This window comes from Brassica oleracea, chromosome C5 (genome assembly GCF_000695525.1).
Source record: "Brassica oleracea var. oleracea cultivar TO1000 chromosome C5, BOL, whole genome shotgun sequence".
Taxonomy (NCBI): domain Eukaryota; kingdom Viridiplantae; phylum Streptophyta; class Magnoliopsida; order Brassicales; family Brassicaceae; genus Brassica; species Brassica oleracea.
The window spans coordinates 25,743,436-25,764,483 of NC_027752.1; the positions used below are offsets into that span (position 1 = coordinate 25,743,436).

The 21,048-nt window shown below is 35.4% G+C and overlaps 1 protein-coding gene and 2 long non-coding RNA genes across 9 annotated transcripts in view; 1 reads left to right on the forward strand and 2 right to left on the reverse strand.

Annotated features, from left to right (window-relative positions):
* Positions 1 to 7,808, reverse strand: part of LOC106294582 — a 10,070-nt gene extending 2,262 nt beyond the window's left edge. For 2 of the 7 annotated variants that reach the window (XR_001260876.1, XR_001260871.1), the window contains exons 1-8: positions 7,625 to 7,807; positions 7,062 to 7,250; positions 6,925 to 6,980; positions 6,719 to 6,825; positions 6,558 to 6,631; positions 6,055 to 6,168; positions 5,811 to 5,937; positions 5,534 to 5,634 (exon numbers count right to left, since the gene is read on the reverse strand). This is a non-coding gene — a long non-coding RNA (uncharacterized LOC106294582). Of the gene's footprint in view, positions 1 to 5,533; positions 5,635 to 5,810; positions 5,938 to 6,054; positions 6,169 to 6,557; positions 6,632 to 6,718; positions 6,826 to 6,924; positions 6,981 to 7,061; positions 7,251 to 7,449; positions 7,501 to 7,573 lie in introns of all 7 variants that reach the window. The other 5 variants (XR_001260873.1, XR_001260877.1, XR_001260872.1 and 2 more) reach the window with 5 other exon arrangements.
* Positions 7,809 to 8,268: 460 nt separating this feature from the next.
* LOC106292715 (E3 ubiquitin-protein ligase MARCH2) lies at positions 8,269 to 10,096 on the forward strand. The gene is made up of 7 exons (XM_013728358.1): positions 8,269 to 8,503; positions 8,590 to 8,840; positions 8,911 to 8,996; positions 9,107 to 9,253; positions 9,526 to 9,628; positions 9,707 to 9,819; positions 9,888 to 10,096. Exons 2-7 carry the CDS (start codon positions 8,627 to 8,629, stop codon positions 9,975 to 9,977), a joined length of 753 nt encoding a protein of 250 aa, XP_013583812.1. The 5' UTR covers positions 8,269 to 8,503; positions 8,590 to 8,626; the 3' UTR covers positions 9,978 to 10,096.
* Positions 10,097 to 19,740: 9,644 nt separating this feature from the next.
* Positions 19,741 to 20,613, reverse strand: LOC106294369. Its single transcript, XR_001260823.1, has 3 exons — positions 20,497 to 20,613; positions 20,069 to 20,192; positions 19,741 to 19,845 (listed from the first exon to the last, which is right to left on the reverse strand). It is a non-coding gene; the product is annotated as an uncharacterized LOC106294369 (long non-coding RNA).
* Between the last annotated feature and the right edge of the window lie 435 nt (positions 20,614 to 21,048).

The window sequence follows — 21,048 nt, forward strand, 5'->3', positions numbered from 1 at the left end:
GGCCATTAATTGAGTCCCCGATCCGCCTTCCGGCCAACTCTCTCTATCTTTCCGATCAGAATTGTCTTCTCTCAGTATCTCTCTCTCTCTCTAGTCTCTCCTGAACCGTATAGAGCAGAGATGCCCCCTCTCTGATCGGCGGAAATCTCATTAAAAGAGACTGGGCGGTTACTCAGACGCACAAAACCGCCTCCCAACCGCTCTAACCATCCCCGCGCTCCTTTTTCCCTTCAACCGTCTATCCGGACAGTTACTTATTACTCTGAAACCAGTAACCACTCTCGGTTCAATTAAGTAGTTCAGTACCTGCTCTCCCAACTTCTCCAGCAGTTCAGTAACCGGCTTAATAACCACCCGCCAAACTGTTCGGTAACCACTCGGTAACTGCTCCCGGTAACCGCCAAGCAGTTTATAAATTCAGTAACCGTCAGATAACTGTTCCCGCCATTTTGCTTGGCTAATCAGTTCATGTTCAACTCAGTATCTGTTCCCGCCAGAACGTATACCAGTCAGTCCACACATTGACTACTGATCTCGGATGACAAGTCCAGCTGCCTTGTCTAAATCCGTCCAGCTTAGTCCGACAAGCTCAACTGCTATGTTCGGACATACCGTATCGTCTTAACCTGACCAGTACTATCCATATGACATGTCCAACATGTCTGTCCCGTCTGATCAGTCCGACCTTGGACTGATCCAGTTCAGACAGCGGGATGGGGATGCTACAAGTCTCCCCCACTTGGAATGAATTCGTCCTCGAATTCAGCAGTTAATAGAACTTTGTTCTACCTAATCAGGACAGTCTCCCCCACTTGGAATGAATCCTAACACACGGCACTCATGCCTTAACTCAATTCTCAGGCTTTTGGTCACTCGACCGTTACTGTGTTCAAGACTTTCTGGTCACAATCCCACTCAACAAATTCGATCTCAGCTACCGATTTCCTCGTTTCAGTGTCTTTCCACATACTTAGTCTCAGCAGACTCAGTTCAGTTCACCAACTCAGTAAGCATAGCAGCTCCTACTTTCGAGCAATTCCTCGATCTTTGGACACACACTTTGGTGAGAACACACAACTCCCAACAGTGTTGACCAGTTTACCTTAATTCTCGAAGTTTAACTCACTACCTTTGTTAAGTGTTTTCCAGTCTGTTCCTTAACTGGTCGCAGTCACTCATGACCCAACCTTAGTCCTTCTAGGACTCAGTTCGACCAGTCTCAGTCCAATCCTGACTTGACTGTTTGATTCTCGCACTCCAGTGTTCCTTAGCATGGCCTAACTCCGACTACTAGGAACTTAATCTTTTTAGAACGCATGCATCTCATCTTGATCCTTATAGTTGTTTTCCTCGGATCACTCCCTGATCCTAACCAATCCCGACCACTTATGATCGACATCAGCTTTTCTCAGATCTTTACTGATCTTTATTGACACCTCCGGATCATTCTTGATCCTTACAAACATATCTTACTGGATCCTACACTTGATCCCTTGCACAATTTTCCTTTCGGACTCCCAGTCCTTCCCGGTTCACAATCCCATAATGACAAACTCATCTTTTCCCATTGACTCAGTCGCAGTTATGTCTTGGAAGACTCAACAGTTCCCAAAGACATCAGTATATACATGGCATATCAAACAGACAGACATCCTACAGACATGAGATGGCAAACTCTCACTAGTTCCCATCCATGCTTTCATCGCGATCGGAAACCCACAGTAGTGAACTCCTTAAGTTCCAGTGACAGTACAGTTATGTCTTGGAAGGTACATCTCCCACAGACATCAGATTGGGTTTCCGCAGACAGCAGTACAGACACGCGATGGCGAACTAATCTAGTTCCCACTGACGCGACAACATTTACGTCTTGGCAACTCTCCGGTTCCCACAAACGTCAGGACAGAACACGCGATGACAGACAGTCACGTCTTGGAAACTCTCGGTTTCCATAGACACCAGAACATACAGTATCAGAACTGTTATGCCTCAGCAATCCCACTCGGTTCCTAAGGACATATCATCAACACTAACACTAATGGTTTTAGTATTCCCACTTGTCCAGTTAATCAGACACTTAGTCTGGTCCAGCATTATCATTCCAAGTCATCGAGCAGCCGTCTTACAATCAAGCTAAGTCTTAATGAGCATCTCAGCCATAAGCACCTAGACTTATCTAGACTTTCGCATGAAAGGAATCAATAATCTAAACTCAAATGATCGTCCCAAATCATCGAACCGTCATCCAAAATCCAGCAAGCCTTAGCAAGCATCACAACCCTTAATTACATTGTGTGATCTAGACGCTCATGGCAGGAACCGATCATTTACCACTTTTGAAACTCCGACCACAACTCATCATCTATAGCATCTTATACCTCCGAGTAGTTTCTTGCTCACCTAACAAGTCTTTGGCAAGTACACCTGACTTCCAATCTTTTGTTCCGATAATCTCAACTCTCGGACCGCACAAACCTACTAAGACAATCGAGCTTAGTCATACTTGACAATTCTCTCGTCTAGTTCTTTATATCCAGACTTGCTCACACTTGCCACTTGCTAAGTGTAAGTCTCACTCAGATTTTTCCAAAAATCTTTTTATGAAACTTCCAGTTCCATTTTCCCGGACCAGCTTGTCCATTACCTTGAAAACCTTAGAATCCATCTAAGCATTCTCAACAGACGTTCCATTCGAATGTAAGTCTCTGTACTTCACATTCCAGCATCAGTGCCTTGGCCATTAGTCCTTAGGCTCTTCCATGGACGACTAGTCCAATTCAGTTTTCCGATTTCCTGACTCTTTCAGGTTATCTCGTAGCAAACCATCCATTGCCTTAACCCGTTCATTGAGATACTATCTCAATTCTCAGACCACCTGTACAACTCAGTTCTCGTTTACAACATCCGGCTCATCCACTCGGCTATCTTGCCTTGAAGGCCTTCCGTCTGAAGTCCCCCTTTCAGATCCAGTTACGGACGTCTTGTCCATACAGAATTAAACTCGTCAGCTCCTTGGCTCCATATCCGACATCATTGTCCTTGACAGTTCATTGTCTTTCTTTGACATTTTTGAATCATCTTTCGCTTTCTCGAACAGCTTGGTTCTTCTTGATTCCAGTCTGCTTAACCTTCCTTAAGCTTCAGAAATCTCTTAGTCAATCCTTCCTGTTTCTTCACTTCAGAATCCGGATCCATTGACTTAAGTAAACCTCTCTGTTGTTTCCAACACTTAGAAAAATTTATTGGATAACTCTCTTGAGTAATCCAGAACACCTTAAGCAATCCGATCATTCCCCAAATGATCTTTAACTCAGACTTCATTCAACCAATCCAATCATCCATCAATGATCTTATCTCCGGTTTCTTTCCAGTTAAACTTCTAACTTACATTTGCCCATACAAAGTGTAAGTCCGACTTGATCACTCCCAAGATCAAGTCTCTCGTCAGTTCTCCAATGCTCGCGCTTAGCATTTTCCACGTCTGTTCGGTCTAGACAAATCTTGAATAATCCTTCGAACTCTGTCCTAGAACCGTAATCGCTCTGATACCACTTGAAAGGCTTCGACCCGGTTTCCCTTACCGTTGTCTCCAACCCGCCTTCCAGTACCTACAGTACGCCAGCCTTGCTAGCGTTCAAGAACCACATTGATCACACCTAGATCAATCAGTACAAATTCGGCTCTGCAGCCCACGATCCAACCAGTACTAGCACACATCCAGATCCCTGTAAACACACCCGGCTTCACAGCCACCTTCCTGCCTCTCCAGCATACGATCAGATCAAATCTTCTCAAGCTCCAACCAACACTCAATCCGTGATGAATAGAAGACGCCTCGCTACTAGCCGTTCCATCAAGACATGGCCATTACCATAGTCGGAACAGAACTAAGACTCGGTCTGAGTCTTAACCGTCAGAATCGCATTCCAGCACCAAACATCCGATAACCGCCTCAGGTAATTCTTGCCATCTGATATGTATCATCAGTACGGACGCCTCCCATCAGAAACCATCAAACCGTGAACAGAACCAGCCGAGCCAGCCTCCACAGAACTCGCCATCCATCAGGGAAGATCCGCATCATCAAGCCCACGGTATGAAGGAAAACTCGAATTCACAAGAACCCACGCAGAACACAGATTCGGTATGTTCCCTTCCCGTACTGTACCTGATCAGATACAGTATGCCGATCTATTATCAGTACCCACGCTCTATCCCTTCGATCCAGTATCATTGTCTCTCGGTATCCCAGTCGCGATCCGATCATGTTCAGATCAGACGGAGTCGCAGTGCACCAGACAGACCGGCCATTAATTGAGTCCCCGATCCGCCTTCCGGCCAACTCTCTCTATCTTTCCGATCAGAATCGCCTTCTCTCAGTATATCTCTCTCTCTAGTCTCTCCTGAACCGTATAGAGCAGAGATGTCCCTTCTCTGATCCGCGGAAATCTCATTAAAAGAGACTGGGCGGTTACTCAGACGCACATAACCGCCTCCCAACCGCTCTAACCATCCCCGCGCTCCTTTTTCCCTTCAACCGTCTATCCGGGCAGTTACTTATTACTCCGAAACCAGTAACCACTCTCGGTTCAATTAAGTAGTTCAGTACCTGCTCTCCCAACTTCTCCAGCAGTTCAGTAACCGGCTTAATAACCACCCGCCAAACTGTTCGGTAACCACTCGGTAACTGCTCCCGGTAACCGCCAAGCAGTTTATAAATTCAGTAACCGTCAGATAACTGTTTCCGCCATTTTGCTTGGCTAATCAGTTCATGTTCAACTCAGTATCTGTTCCCGTCAGAACGTATACCAGTCAGTCCACACATTGACTACTGATCTCGGATGACAAGTCCAGCTGCCTTGTCTGATCCGTCCAGCTTAGTCCGACAAGCTCAACTGCTATGTTCGGACATACCGTATCGTCTTAATCTGACCAGTACTATCCAGATGACATGTCCAACATGTCTGTCCCGTCTGATCAGTCCGACCTTGGACTGATCCAGTTCAGACTGCGGGATAGAGATGCTACACTTAGCCCCAAACCGAGCATTTCCCGTTTGTCCTCTTGAACTCTTGCCTTTGTCTATCGCAATCATAGTTTATGTAAATGCAAAGAATCCCCGCCACCAGAATGTATATTGCCAACTGCAAACCACTGAAGGAGATTATTAAGTCCAAGAGATAGAAATACGCATAGATGTCCCAACTATTGTACCATCGATAGCGTATCACTAATAGAATTATGCTACTGCATAGACTGATATCCGAAATCTATAATCTTGAGCCATAGTATGCAAGGACTTAAACATATGTTTAAATTGTAACTCTCTTGTTCCTACTGTAATGAAAGATACCAAGTATTTCAATTAACAGACTTAAAAGGCAATTTCTAGAACTACCTTAGAAAACCTGAATTGTTTTTTGCTTTCCCACGAAAGTGGTATCTTTAAGACTTTTTTCATTTGTAACAGACAGGGTATTTCTAATGTATCTATTCCTTCTATATTCATCTATGAAGTTCAAATATTTTGCACCTGAGTTCCAAGTTTGACTGGGTGGTTCACAAGGTACATGCCTGGAGATGTATAAATAGAAGGCACCTACACTAGACAGCCCCAGCAAATGTAGAATCCCGCTGAAAAATCAACAATTATAAAGTATGAAAAAATCACCAATCATAAAGCTCAAAAATCTGAACCATTTGCTTCTGCATTAGCCACATAAACAAAACCCGCAAGGATATTATGGCCAAATAGTGCAGCAAATTTTGTTCATGGTGATGTAATTTTGATATATGTACCAGACGCATACCTCGGTCATGTGCGATGTCCATGCTGTTCCAGTAACCAGCTTCCCACCCGAAAAATTTCGTGACATACACCAGCATCAGAATGGTGTTCACAAGCATTGAATCAGATACTCTCCCATTTATTTCATACTGGTAAAGAAAAGTATAGGGACCGCATATTAGAAGGGTGAGGCTCTCTGATCAAATAAGGACTCAAAGAAACATCCAGGTTATGTCGTAACAAAGTGGGAATGTATCTAAAAGTACCTGCTTAATGCAGTAGGTGACGGCAAGAACAGCCCAGGACATCATACCAAATCTGCAATTAGTAAAAACCTTGATGTCAAAGTTCTTACCAATTCGAGGGTATAACTCCATGCCCTGCAAAGCCCAACGCAAAGGATACATTGAGAATAAGATTGCCACAAAGTGGATTGTGATAATGATAATCTGGACGCAAAGAGTGATATAAGATCTCATCTATGAATGTTATGATAACTATTGAATACTTTATTCATCTCCTTCACCCTCTGACATTTAAGACCATACTCATACCAAACTAATCTTCTTGTGTTTAATCAACTAAATGAATTAATGCCGGTAAGAAGACAATGATGTTTACAGGTCCACTAACTTTGGAGCTTTAAGAAAGCTTTAGCTCAGAATGTCTAGCACAGAATTCCAACCAGTGATGGCTAACATTGCCAAGACGTAAGCAAATCCCAACCAGTGATTTCAGAAAGAAAACATGATCTTCAGGAATAACTCACCCAGACCCAGTAGAAGTCGATAATAAGGTGTTACCACATGAACCAGAATCACTTGATGAAGGTGCAACATGACCCTTGTAAAAGACAAAACACACAAGTTTTAAAAACATAAAAACCGAAGACTACATTTTTAGAGACTAAGGAGAAACATGCATGCACACTTAGTTTGAGGTATAACAGAACACAAAATATGAAGCTTCCGAATATCAGTGCCGAAAATATTTCACCCTAGTGATCGTAGACAATTGCAGGGTTGAATATCCCGAACCTGAATAGCAAAAGACAACTCAACTCATATACGTAAAGCATAAATACTGTCAAAACGCAATCCAACATAAAGCATTCGAAAGAATTAAACATTGCTTACCACCAAAGACCAAGATAGGTGGCTAGTGTCACAAAATAGGCAGCCATACCATTGTCCTACAAGAACAGAACCACACAGTTGTTTATTTGCATCACACACAAGGCTAACTGATACTTAAGTAGAGCCATCTGTCGAACCTTGTAAACTGGTCGGTTCCCCGTCGGAGAAACTGGGCCTTCAACTCTTTTACCAGGAAGAAGAAGCTGGAGAGCAGCCTCAAATGCTCCATAGCAAAAGATGATCTTCCAAGCGATGGCAGTGGGTCTTGGCCATATGTTGATGAGCCCTTTAACTCCATTCTCCCACAAGAATCCAGAGGAATGAAACTAAACATCAATAAAAGAGGTGTAAATATTACGTTTCAAGGAGTCTACTGCAGTCGAACTCAACTCTCCATATCTGGAATATAATGAAAGATCTGAATAATAAAAATGGCCACAGGTCCCCATAAATTTATAAGCAAACAAAAGAAAATATTATGGACCAACAATGTACCACCCATGTTTGCTTAATTTGAAAACTCACAATCTCAGACAAAGAACAAGGAAGCTCATACAATGTATCAGTGTCTCTTATCTACAAGTTTCAAAATCAGAAACACATTCAGTCACTTATTTGATCTAAGCTATGAACTAAGGGGGTGACATACTGTGCGAGCCGGTCTGATGAGAAAGAGTAACGAGAAATGATGAGAGCTTACAGGAGAATGACGAAAGGTGGACAAAGAGCAAGAAGCGATAGCATCGATGCAAAAGTCACGATCGGAGAATGCACAGTCTCAGCCATCTTCTTCTCCTTCACTCTCTCTCTCTCGGCCAAACAAATTGATTCTGATCTCTACGGACTCAACGGAACGACTCTGCCAAGTTAACGATGAACTTCACAGGTCCACTCAGTAGTCCTGGCGTTCGGAAGTAAACCGAACCGAGATTCTCGGTTTCCGGTTTCGGTTTCAATACAGTTTCGATCGGCGACTTGTAAATTCTATCGCTTCTTGGTTCGGTCCATCCCAATCAATCGGTTTAAGCTAATCCACGTATCACGTGCTCTCCACGTGTTTTTTCAGTTCCAGTTTTGCACTCAGACTTTTCTTTTCTTCGTTGTCTCTGTGTTCAACACATAGTAATGAATTGGTAGACCGGAGTAAACAAGATCCAACAAACCGGGATTCTCGGTTTTTAGTTTCAATACGGATTATTGCTAAATACCGATCGGCTACTTTTTCTAAATTCGATCTGTTCTCGGTACGGACCACACCAACCGATCGGTTTACAATAATCCACGTGTCGCTAACAGATCGACATATTTTTAAATTCCAGTTTCGCCCCTCAGACTTTTCTTTTCTGATCTCAATCAAATCTCCTTTCATCATCTTCATCTCTCTCAAAGCTCAAAGATCTTCGTCGTCGTCGTCGTCACTGTATTTAACACATAGTGATGAATTGATCGAGACAATCAAATCAATCCTTACCACTCTGATTCGCAGCTATAGTTCACCAATTTCTTAGTCGCAAACGCTGAGCGAACTACAAGCAATGCTTGGCTTCGAAGAAAATCTTCGAGAATCAGTTGAATTCGTGTAAGCTTCCTTTGAGAATCTTTCGATGAAACCCTAGATCGAGTTTTCTGATGCGAATTGTTGAGAATTTTGTTGATTTCTCATAGGTTATTGCATTTCAAGATATTTTAGAATGTTCAAGAGATGCAGTTAGTGCCTAGTGATGATGACCGGAACGGAGAACAGATTCTATTCGACGAATCCACATCCACGAACGAAATCGTAGCAGCGGAAAGAGGTGATCGTGTTGTAGAGGAAGGAGAGATAGCTGAGAGTGGTGATGATGACGATGACGACGAAACTACGCATCTCGTTGCTGTAGATCAACCACAATGTCGAATTTGCCTAGACGTTGGAGGTATGAACAAGGCTTTCTTGATCTCAAAACTGAAACGACTTTGATTCTTGTGTTATGTGTTGCATTGCAGGGGAAGATCTGATTGGTCCGTGCAATTGTAAAGGTACTCAGAAGTACGTTCACAGATCTTGTCTCGACAACTGGCGCTCCACCAAGGTAGTATTAGTTTCTATGACGTTTGTTCTTTGTTGGCCTTTATCTTTGTAGGTTTATGAAATGCTTTGTCTCTGGGATGTGTATGTTCTGAATGCTGGTTTATGTTTCAGGAAGGTTTTGCATTTTCGCATTGTACAGAGTGTAGAGCTGTGTTCAAACTCCGAGCCAATGTGCCTCCTGATAGATGGTGGTTGAGATTGAGATTTCAGCTCCTGGTTGCTAGAGATCATGCTTTCATTTTCATCACTGTCCAGATGGTACATTACTTGTTCTCCTAAGTAGAATACACTTTCTTTACCATGTTTATCAGCTTCTTGACTCTCGTTTTTCTTTTCGAATACACTCTGATGAGACCGCAAATCCGTAGTTATAACTGCCGTAATTATCAGTTTATGACCAAATCTGTTGTTTATTGTTGCATTCATAAACCGACACATGAGATCCCTTATGTATATTTGGATTTGGTTGATACCTGTGAAGTTAAGTCAAGGCATTTATACTGATGAATAAAGTCTTCATGCATCAACAGGTTGTAGCGTTCTTGGGGTTACTAGTTTACAAGTTCTACGGTGAAGAACTACGTGAGATGTTCGGTTATGAGGAACATCCTTATGGCTTCTACACATTAGCTGGTAACACCTCTTCTCGCTTTCTACCATCATCTTTGAGATATGGGTCTCAATATCCAATGAGTCTGTTTTATGTTGCAGTTTTGGCCATTGTCTTGGTAGGACTACTTTATGGGTTCTTCATCGCAATTATATGTGGTCAAAGGATCAATGAGCGGCACTACCATGTTCTTGCCAAACAAGAACTCACAAAGGTTTTCTCTTGTTTATTTACTTACTGTGATTGGTTTCCTTGATATACAACATTGTGTTTCTGTATCAGGAGTATATAGTGGAAGACCGAGAATGCAAGAATGTTCCTGACCTTGACCAGAGTCATGTAATGGAACTTAGAATGTTGGGACTTTATTGAACATAAATATGAGAAAAGAGCTCGCTGGATCTATACTCCTCATTTCACCTGTAAATTATACTCGTCATTGATTTTAAGGTTGTTTCAACGATTTTGTTAAATGATTTTTTCGAAGTTTATTTTATTTATACTCTTCATTTCAACGATTCTGATGAAACTGTGAGGTTTACACAGTAATGTAGGGTGATCATCTCTTTTTCTTTCTTCAATCGTTTCGTTTTCCTAGCGTTGGGATCTATACCCTAGCCAGCCGAACTGAACCCAAATTGTCTGCTTCTCAATTCAATTCAGAACCGGTTGTAAGAGCATGATTATTGGAGGATTCTTGAGATGGAGTTCTTAGCGGAATATAAGAACATGACTCTTAACTTTTAACTAAAAAAGCTAAGAACCAGCTCTTAAATAAGAGTTTTAAGAAACGGTTCTTAGCTTTTTTAGTTAAAAGTTAAGAGAGGAGTTCTTATATTCCGCTAATAACCTCACCCTAAGAACCTTCCAATAATCATGCTCTAAGTCTGTTCAGTGTAGTAGTCGGTCCCGTCGGTTGTTTCGGCTAGGCAAAAACAAAATTAATCTGATTCTGATCAAAATTACGCAAACAAACTGAGAAAATGAACTCAACTAACCAAAATTAATTGAAGATAATCAACTTTAAATAAAAAAAAAATCAGCTTAAACATAAATTTAACTGGAACAAAAAAAGTTAAATTTACCATAATTTTAGAAAATCAAATAACAGAAGATTGAACCGAAATTTTCTAGTTCAATTCGTAAGAGCATCTCCAAAAATGAACTATGTTTCTAAAACTCTATATTTGAAGTTTAAAGGTGGTCTTCTCCAAAAGCAAAACTTCAAACTCAACTTCAAAACTATTTGTATTTTATAATATGGACCTTATTTTTGTCATAACTAATTTGAATTCATAAAAAGCTTTTGTAAATAACTAACATATATATATAAACATATGCAACAATATTAATTAATAAAATACTCTATAAAAATTTAATAAAAATAACTTAATTAATATTAAACTTCAAACAAAATATCATATTATTCCATAAAATGATTTTCGAAATGCATATATGATCTATTAGTGCATTTCGAAGTAAAATGGCTCTACTCATTTTTACTTTGTAGATTACGAGTTAAAAATTGTTGAAATCAGGTGATCTTGATACTTGTAAATACATAAGATCGGAACAAGAAAGTAAAAGAGAAACATAAAATATTGCTAAAAGACTAATTTCTTTTTGATGATGTTAATTCTCGTGAATATATTCGATATGAACAATAAAGAATTGTACGGAAAAGACATCAAAAACAACAATAACAACCATCTTCATTTACACAAAAAAATTTGGACAATATTTGACAATTTTGAAGGTTACAGATAAAACTTACTTCACTATTAGTGTTGTTGTAATATTTAAATTTGTGTAATAGTTATGCCTTCATGTAATTTAAAAAAAAATTTAAAGTTTTATCATGGGTGAAAGTCACCATTAAACCTCAAATTTAAAGTTCACCAAACTTTAAAAGTAAAATTGCTCTTAGAAATGCTTTTAGTCAAATACAGTAAGTTTTGGGTTTGAAAGTTTAGAAAAACTTAGGGTATCCTATTGGTAATTTACTCATTTATTAACATCTGTAACAGTAACCAATTGAGGCAAGGACAGAAAAACCAAATGAAATGAGCATTGCGTTGTCACCGACATCTCATGCTTCGTGTTCTAAGTGTATCTCCAAAAAGAAGTTCCTTTATGAAGTTTCAAAAACTCTATATTTGAAGTTTGAAGGTGTTATTCTCCAAAAGGAAAACTTCATCAACAATAACAACCATCTTTGGTTACATAAAATTTGTTTGGACAATATTAGAGATTTTGGAGGTTCCGGATCAAATTTTCCTGATTATTAGTGTTGTTAAAATATTTAAATTTGCGCAATAGTTTTTGTTAAGTTTCTTTTGTATATTGTTTGTTTTCTAAATCTAGTTTTAAAAATTTAAATCTTATTTTAAATTTTATTTAATTTTATGTGTAAAACTTAAATTTATAAAAAAATGAAATTTTTATGAGATATAAAATTTTCAAGCATTAATACGATAAACAAGAAAATATTTAAGAATTATATATATGATGTGTAATTGTAGGGACCAAAATGCAAATAAAAATATGAAATTTCAAATTTGAAGTTTTGAATAGTGAAACTTCAAATATAGAGTTCCACTACTCAAAACTTCAAATTTTGAAGTTCCTTTTTGGAGAGCAAAAAACTTCATATTTGAAGTTATAGAGTGTCTTTTGGAGATGCTCTAAGTGTGGTCAAACAAACTAACCAAAAACCTAATTACCCAAAGTGATTTAACCGAATAAAACAAAATTACATGCCTATCTTTACTATTAAAAGTGAAGGATTTTAAAAAAAAATCTAATTAAACAAAATTGTTGCACCTTTTCATTTTTAGTCAAATATGTTATATACAATCAAATATTGGATATGATTTGTACTGGTTGTAGGTGCTGTCCACAACCCCCTTTATTTCTACAGCACTAAATTCACATCAATCAAGCTTTAATAAAAATTTCAAAATTACAGCTATTGAAATAACCTACGGCTGTACAAGTGCTATGTAGAGCCAAAAATCTAAAGCAATTTTTTAGAACTTTCTATAAAATTCTAAAGCAAAAAAATCTAAAGCCACAGCAAAAAATCTACAGATTTTTTTCTACAACAAATTTTTTAAAGTTACAACCATTACCAATTGGACCGATTATAACTAACCCCTGTTATATAGCAACAAGATAATATTTTCTAATATTTATAATATATTGTAACATTTCCTTTAATTCTAAATTTTTGGGACCCATATATCTTATCTACGTAATAATATGTTTCCAAACCTACGTATAGAATCTAATTTACAAGTGACAAAGAAAAAAGATCTACAACTTATAACATCTACCATTAATGCTATACCAATATCAACACTACTAAAAACAAATTATATCAAACATCCTGGACAAGTAGAAGGTTTTGTATAATGTTATTAGATTATTGTTGGGATTGCAATATTAAATTAGAAAAATGTGCCAAGTAAATCTTAAATCTCATCAACTTAATAAATGTAACTCTTATAAAAATGCACACAAAATATAATAAGAAAGAGTAAGCATTAGTATTTGGGTCCTCTAACCGGGTATGAATCGAATCCTTTTGGGTCCTAGACATTTACATAGGTTTGGAAATGAAAAATTATAGGTGTTTGAAAATTTTAGAATTCAGATCGGTTCTTTTTGGGTCCGGATCGGTTCGGAACTATAATTCGAATAACTATAATTTTTGGGTATATGACGGGTCTGAGTTAGTTTGGATATTTAGGATCCAGAAAGATTCAGAGTATCCCAAAATTCAAAAATACCTAAAACACTAAATTTTTCGAAAATTCAAGCAAATACTTGAAAATATCCAAATACTTTTAATGACCCAAATTTTTTACCTGAAATATGAACTAAAGATCAGATAAAAACCAAAATTTTATTTGAATACCCGAAATATATAAGTCAAATTTTGATAACATCACTTTTTCAACTTAAAACTATACCTAATATACACAAAAATTGGGTACTTTGGGTAGCCGATTGGGTCTAAAATAGGACTTGGGCGGAGCCGAGATCCGCGGGTCCAAAAATATATCCAATAGGTACTTTTTATTGGATCTGGACTCAAACTGAATATGTATTTCAAGATCGGTTTTGGTTCGGTTTTTGGGTTCGGATAAATGCCTATACCTAATAGAAAGTTGCATAAAAGTATACACACAAAATTTCAAATAAACTAATTAAGTTTAAACAAATTTACTTCTTCGATATAGTATGACTTTATAACATAATAATAATAATAATGTACAACAATCCAAAATACTAATTTATATCAAAGTGTGTTTTGTTTATAATCCACCAAACCCGCGCTTTCGAAGCGCGAGTAAAAATCTAGTTATATCTTTAAAAATTCACCTTCTTCCAGATAATTTCATTTACTCATTTGCATATGTATTGTTTCTCTATATATAGATTTTCAACTGGTTAGAATAACCTAATTCGTAAATTCTTGATAGGTCTTAATCTTATCTCAATTTAAATTTTGGTTTAGTTGACTTTTACCATTTTTATTCGATGTCAAAAGCGGTCCAAGGTGAGTTGACTCACGGATTCTCCATTAGCTTTTTTGCTTGCATACAACTTTTTCATCTCTTTCTAACGCATTTTCCAGATAAATCTCCGAAAACCCGGTTTCTTCATATGAGTTTGGTTAGAAAATCATTCTCGCTGGTAATAATTTATGTATTCTCTGATTCTTCTATGTTTGGGTGATTTTTTAGTTTGAAACTGAGTTTTCTGGTTCTGTCTAGGATGTAGGGTCTCTTCTTTTGTGTTTCTCTAATGTGTGTGTTTTAGTTTGATTAGGTCTAAAATACGACTTACACACTTTAGTAAATACTGGAAACTTTTAGACCAAACTGCAATTTCTTGAAACTCACTAAACTCGCATCGATTTAACTTGTAAAGATTGGGTGTCGACCGACACCAATGAGAGTATCGATCAACACAATTAAATGCATGTCGGTTCAACTTGGTCTTTTCAGCATCATTTCTCTTCAAACTCTAAATAGTTCCAGAATATCCAAAGTACTCCAACACGTACCTAGACATGTAAATACTCTAAAACGACTCCAAACATATAATTAAGACTCTAAATATAAGATTTATATCATGGTCAAAACTCATTAAAATCCTGATATATCAGTGTTTGGAGCTTTACTTAAATCGTGTACGATGGAATTACATGTTTGACTTGATTTATGATTTATATGTTAGTGTTTAGAGCTTGGTACTTTCTTAAATCTTTTAAACATCTTAACATGAATCTATTGGGATTGACTTAGTCTTATGTTTGTTGAATATTTTGTTGTTTCAAAATATGGAAACTATAAAATTGAACGATGATGGTGAAAGGGATCATGAAAATGATGTGATGGATGAAGATATAGAGCATCATGAACCGAATGTTCTAGAGATTTCAGAGAAATAAAAAGGTTTACAACCAAAACTAATTTAGCATAGCCGTAGAGTCTTTAGATGCTGAAAATTTTAATTATAATTGGAAGAAAACTACCTGATCGTAAAAATGATATCAAATGCAACCATTTTAAAGTGCATTACTTATTGAATCTTCATTGAAATGGAATCTCAACTTTGATTCGCCGTATGAATGTTTTTCCAAAATCCCTTTGGAAATACACATAGAAGTAGTTCTCAAAAGGTGAATATAATGGTGTTCTGTGAGATGATAACAATGACCATTATTGAGCATGATCTTCCATATTCATTTGTAGGATATGAGATGATTTGAATATCTTTTTCCTTATGTTTATTCTACCATTCATTATTGGAGCAGAAATAAAACATTATTTGATGTGTTAAAAATTATGAGAAGATAAAACAAAAACTAATAAAAATCTTAAATGACTTTTAATAGGGTTTGTTTGACAACAAAATTTGGTGTGCTATAACCATTGAGGGATATCTTTGTTTAACATCATACTAAATCGATGTTGATTGGAATTTACAAGCTAAGATATTGTCTTTCACTGTTTTTCTTCCACTTCATTTCAGAATAGCTACTGCTATAAAATTGTTTACGTGTTATAACTTATTTCAAACTAAATGAACGCATTTCAAACCGACCTTATTACCTAGAATTCAAAGATGTTCTCCAACCAAATGATCTTTTCATATGACACATTTGCAGCTCACATCCGAAAGGATTGTCCTTCAAACCTTTGTCGATTTTTTTCCCAATAACTTTGTAATCTTTGGTATTGCTTCCATTGCCCAAATTTGCTAGGCATAGGAGAATCCATATAACACATAACTAGTAGTCTTCTCCTTTAGTTTGACGCATATTTTGGCAACCAACTCTAGAAGAAGGTCAAAAACAGCAACATCCAAAGGATAGTTTTGAAGCTTTTCAAGAACCATGACTACCTTTATGTATTTAAGGGGAATATTAGCCTTCTCACTTCTCGCTAAAACCACAAAACAATGATGCAAAGATAGACCAGTCGTATTCGATCAAAATTACTCCACTTTTTAACAGCCTCGTTGTGCTTCTTCCAGAGGGTCAAGATACAAGTTTTCGCTTTTCTCGTCAGCCTTTTTTTCTCTAGAAACCACCATCATCTTCCCAGTCATTTACTTTCTTAAGTGAAAGACTAGTGTTGCGCTCAAGTCCGTTGACTAGGTGGAACTTTTGCAATGAAAATTGGAGTGGTGCCTCGCAAAGAGAAATAAGCTCGATATTTTTGAAAGTGATCAGCTCCCTACACATGAAGATGTGTATCACCCTCGCGGAGTAACCCAGTCCATTTTCATGAAAGGCAAAAATCTGTAAAAACCCCAATCTTTCTTCACTTCTTCTATCTCCTTTGGTAGCCATGTTTCCAACTTTCTCATAATGTTTAGCAACCTGCAGTTGTTATTGATCTGAATCACGTGGGTTTACTTACCCTCCTTAAAAATCCGCTTTGATAACTCCTTAGATATACCTACAAGCCATGAAAAAATTGTAATGAGAGCACAAACAATGAAAACAATATAGCTCCTTTTACATCTACAATCTATCCATCTTAGAACATGTGCTTCACCTAGTTCTAACATCTCAAAGGACAACAAACTTTTTCTCTCTTTCAAAAACCAAAACTAAATCAATATTCTACATATACAAATCAAAACAGTAACATGCATGCCTTAATTGAAGTGTAGAAGATGATTAATCAACCGCTAGAACTAATTTTAGTTGAAAAGAGATAATAATTCGGTTCTCAAGAAAAATCTAAGGTTCTAAGAATCTAGAGAATTAATCGCATATCGAGTGTAAAGGAACATTGAGTTTTGGTGAAATTGATAATACTAAGTGTGAAGGAACCGTCCGACGAAACCCGTAGAGAAAGAACAAATCGATTTCTTTAATTTGCGTCTGAGAACAAAGAGGAGGCAGACAAAATAGACATTAAAGATAAAAGAAATTGGAAGAATACCGATGAAAAAGTAAAGATTTTTCAAAACCCTAAATCGCCATTAATCGATTGAGAAGGTTTCAGCGGAAATGACGATAAAACTGAAAAGGTAAAACTTAAGTTTTACTTCTCTTGTTTTTTTTTTTTTTTTTTTTAAATTTCCTTTCTAATATAAACTAAAATCAACTACGATATTTTATGATTTTAAATTCTATTAATTTGGTTAATGAGGATACAACAGTATTAACATTAATCTAAATCATATTTCCCCAACTAATCTTCTAAAAGATCTATTGAGACAAATTAAAGTTCAGTATGTCAAATTTTTTCAATTCTCTCAAATAAAATTTCAGTTCCTAAACTGTAAATGCAATTATATAAACTTTAATTGCAACTAGAGCTTGACCTACGCACCCGCGCAGGTTTTGTTTTTATTTTTTTTATAAATATATATTTATTTGTATAAGTGATAATATATATTTTAAAATTTACCCGTTTAAATAATTATTTAAACGGGTAAATTTTAAAATATATATTATCACTTATACAAATAAATATATATTTATTTGTATAAGTGATAATATATATTTTAAAATTTACCCGTTTAAATAATTATTTAAAATAACATTTCTAAACACAATAATCTTATAGTTTATATTTGAGTAATTTTATTGTATATTGTAAACCATCAATTGTATCATCCATATTTTTAGAATATGACCCGTATATCCGCAAAAATGTATTTTTATTTTTTTATGGATCAAAATTTTATGATAATATATAATAGCATGGTTGTATATACTATTTTTTATGGACCAAAATTTCATGATAGTGTATGATAAACTTGTTTATATACTATTTATTATGTATATATGGAATTAGTAAAATAATTATCATATAATGTATATATTTAATTACGAAATGTATATATGGAATTCATTATTTCCAAACACACTTATATATAATAAAATAGGAAAATACGAAGAATAGTAACAGCTAGGTTTATTAATTATAATATTTTATTAGAAGTTGATTTTGGAAATGCATTAATTAAAGAGAAAAAAACAAAGAATCCTAAAAGGTAGGTTAATTAATAATTTCAGTGGCATACTGGCATGCCATTTTAAATAAGTTAAAAAACTAAGGAATATTTTATAATTGTACTTCTCTTTTAATAATATAGATTGAATAATTATAAAACTGAAAAAAAGATACTTGTATTCAAAACGACACGAAAAGAGGAAAGACAGTGTTACGTCATCGAAGGGTAACAAGTGACGTGTCATCAGGGCCGGCTTGACATTGTTATGGGACCTATGGCAAAAAAAAAAAAAAATTTTACCCTCTAAGATTTATATTCATATAATATTTAAAATATTTTTAAAATTTAATCAGTAATATTTTGTATATTTTGTAATGAAAATAAAACTATATGCATATCAAATATTTTTGGGCCCTTTTCAATTTTATTTATTATATTTATAAATTTTTTATATAAAATATAGACTTTTTTTAAAAAAGTGGGCCCCTTAATTAGGGGGGGGGGGGGGTCGCACCGCTTGTACCCCCTCCTCTGCCGGCCCTGCGTGTCATATCACGTGACCACAATCACGTTCGAAATATGAAAGAACTACCAAAACGCGGAGAACCTATAGGGTTAAAGGACACGAGGTAGACCCCATAGAAGGGTGAAAATGGTACCGGAAGCCAACAATATTTGTTGGCCGGTAACATATATGTTTATAAAATTTTAAAACTAAAAGACTACTCAGTTTATAAGCGCAAGCTTAAGACTTGAATGAAGCTAGACTTGAATGAAGCTAAACAATTCTGACCAGCATTAATACCTTAAGTCTGAAGTGTGAGCAAGCCGAGGCAAGTAGCAAGTGAAGGCAATCTGTAAAGGATACGTACAGTATAATATTAGAAAACTGTGAACACAGAAACATGAACATAGAAACCCACAACTCATAACGGTATTTAAACTAAGTTATGGTATTCTAAGCAATTTTCGATACTTATAAGGTTGATAGAAACCTCTGGAAGAAAAGCAAAATAAACATTTCTTTTAGAGGAAGCCACAAAAAACATCCTATAATGACCATACTAGTTTTTTGGATAAGGCGGAGAATACATAATAAAATACGAATTAGTTAGTCCACAAGAGGACTTGGCATATAATGACCAAGAATGTTATACTATCTTGCAGCAACAAAAATAAGTAATTGGTTGGTCTGGACCATTTGCATGTCTTAAGCAAATTCTTTGTAAATATATAGTTCCATTAAAATCATAAATTAATAATGTGTATGTATACATTTTATATATGTACAAACCAAACATTCTAATGTTGATAATATTTAGTAAAATTATATCTAAAACCACATTAATTTTTTCTTAAACTATATTTCATTATTTCATAGACACCGTACGATATAAGAAATAATATGAAATTCAAATTTCTAAGACTTAATTAATGTATATACAGTACAATTAATTATTTTTATTTTATATAAAAGATATACTTTAAAATAGAAAATCCAAAAAGAAAACTTTTGTAAATTAATAATTTTATAAATTAATAAAATGTCATAATCCCAACGTCATTAATTTATAGAGTTTTTATGATATCTTGCAGCAACAAAAATAAGAAATTGGTTGGTGTGGACCATTTGCATGTCTTAAGCGAATTCCTCCAAGTTTGTAATTCAGAGAAATAAATCTTCCTTTGCAGATCCATTCCGGGCTTTTTCCCGCACATTTCTCCTGTTGTTGACATTCTCCTTCATTACCTATTTAAGTCAATAAAGTTAGCATTAGTTTTACTTTTAAATGAAAAATTCAGCATATTAACAAATTTTAACTCAACTCCCTGAGTCTTTTTGAATATAAGAATCAGTTAAAAACTTCTTGATTTCTTTTCAGAGAATTTCGAATTGATAGAATATTTTCCATTTGCTTTTAAGTTAATATATTCATAAAATAAATACTTCCTAAAGTAAAAAAAAATATTACCTGAAATTGTAGGAAAAAGGCTCATGAGAGTAAAGACCATCAACAGAGACAACAGAATAGATCAACTTTTCTTGGTTGCCATGATATGTATGTATAGGTTACAGTAAGTCTTTGCCCGAGTATCCTTCACAGAAACAAAAAATACGGATTTCAAAATTAACATCAGAGGAGGTTCTAGTGTAATAACTCTTAAGAAAAAAAATCGGATTACATACTTTTACATATATTAAAACATATATACTTTTACAAATATGAATATATAAAATTACAAAAACTAAAACTTTGTATAGTAAGAAGTATTTGGAGATGCTTAAAGACTTATTTTCAACGAAATAAATTTAGTCTTCTTCAAAAGAAAACGTCTAACCTTGACATGCATATGAATTTCTAACTTGAAAAAAAAAAGAAGACATTCTAACTTGATTTACCTTTTGGTATTATGTATTTTCTGCTTATTGTGAATTGATCGTATGGTCTAGATGTGTTTATATCTAGGTTGTACGGAAGTTTCATCGAACGTCCGCTTCCCGTTTCGGAACCTTGTGGAAGCTTACGGGATCTCGCTTCCAAAATGCTTCTAAAATATTCTTTTTAAAAACACGTTGGAAGCTTATGATTTATTTTGGAGTCACGCTTCCATTTTTTTTTAAGAACACAATGTCATAAATCAACAAAAAAATAATATAATTTCATAGTTTTAATTTATAAAAAATCCAAATTTTAATAGTAGTGAAATAGAGAGAATAGAAATATATAAATATTAAAACTAATACTATAAAGTATCTTTATGCGTAGAGGTTTTTATTAAAGATATAGCATATATTCAAATATATTGTGTCAATTATTTATGAAGTATTAAAAATAACTAATATAATAATTTCTTCTAAACTTAGTTTATGTGTATTTTTACAGTTTTAGTATGAAATCATTTCAAAATTATTATAAATGAATAAATGCTTAATTTTAAGTTTAAATCATTT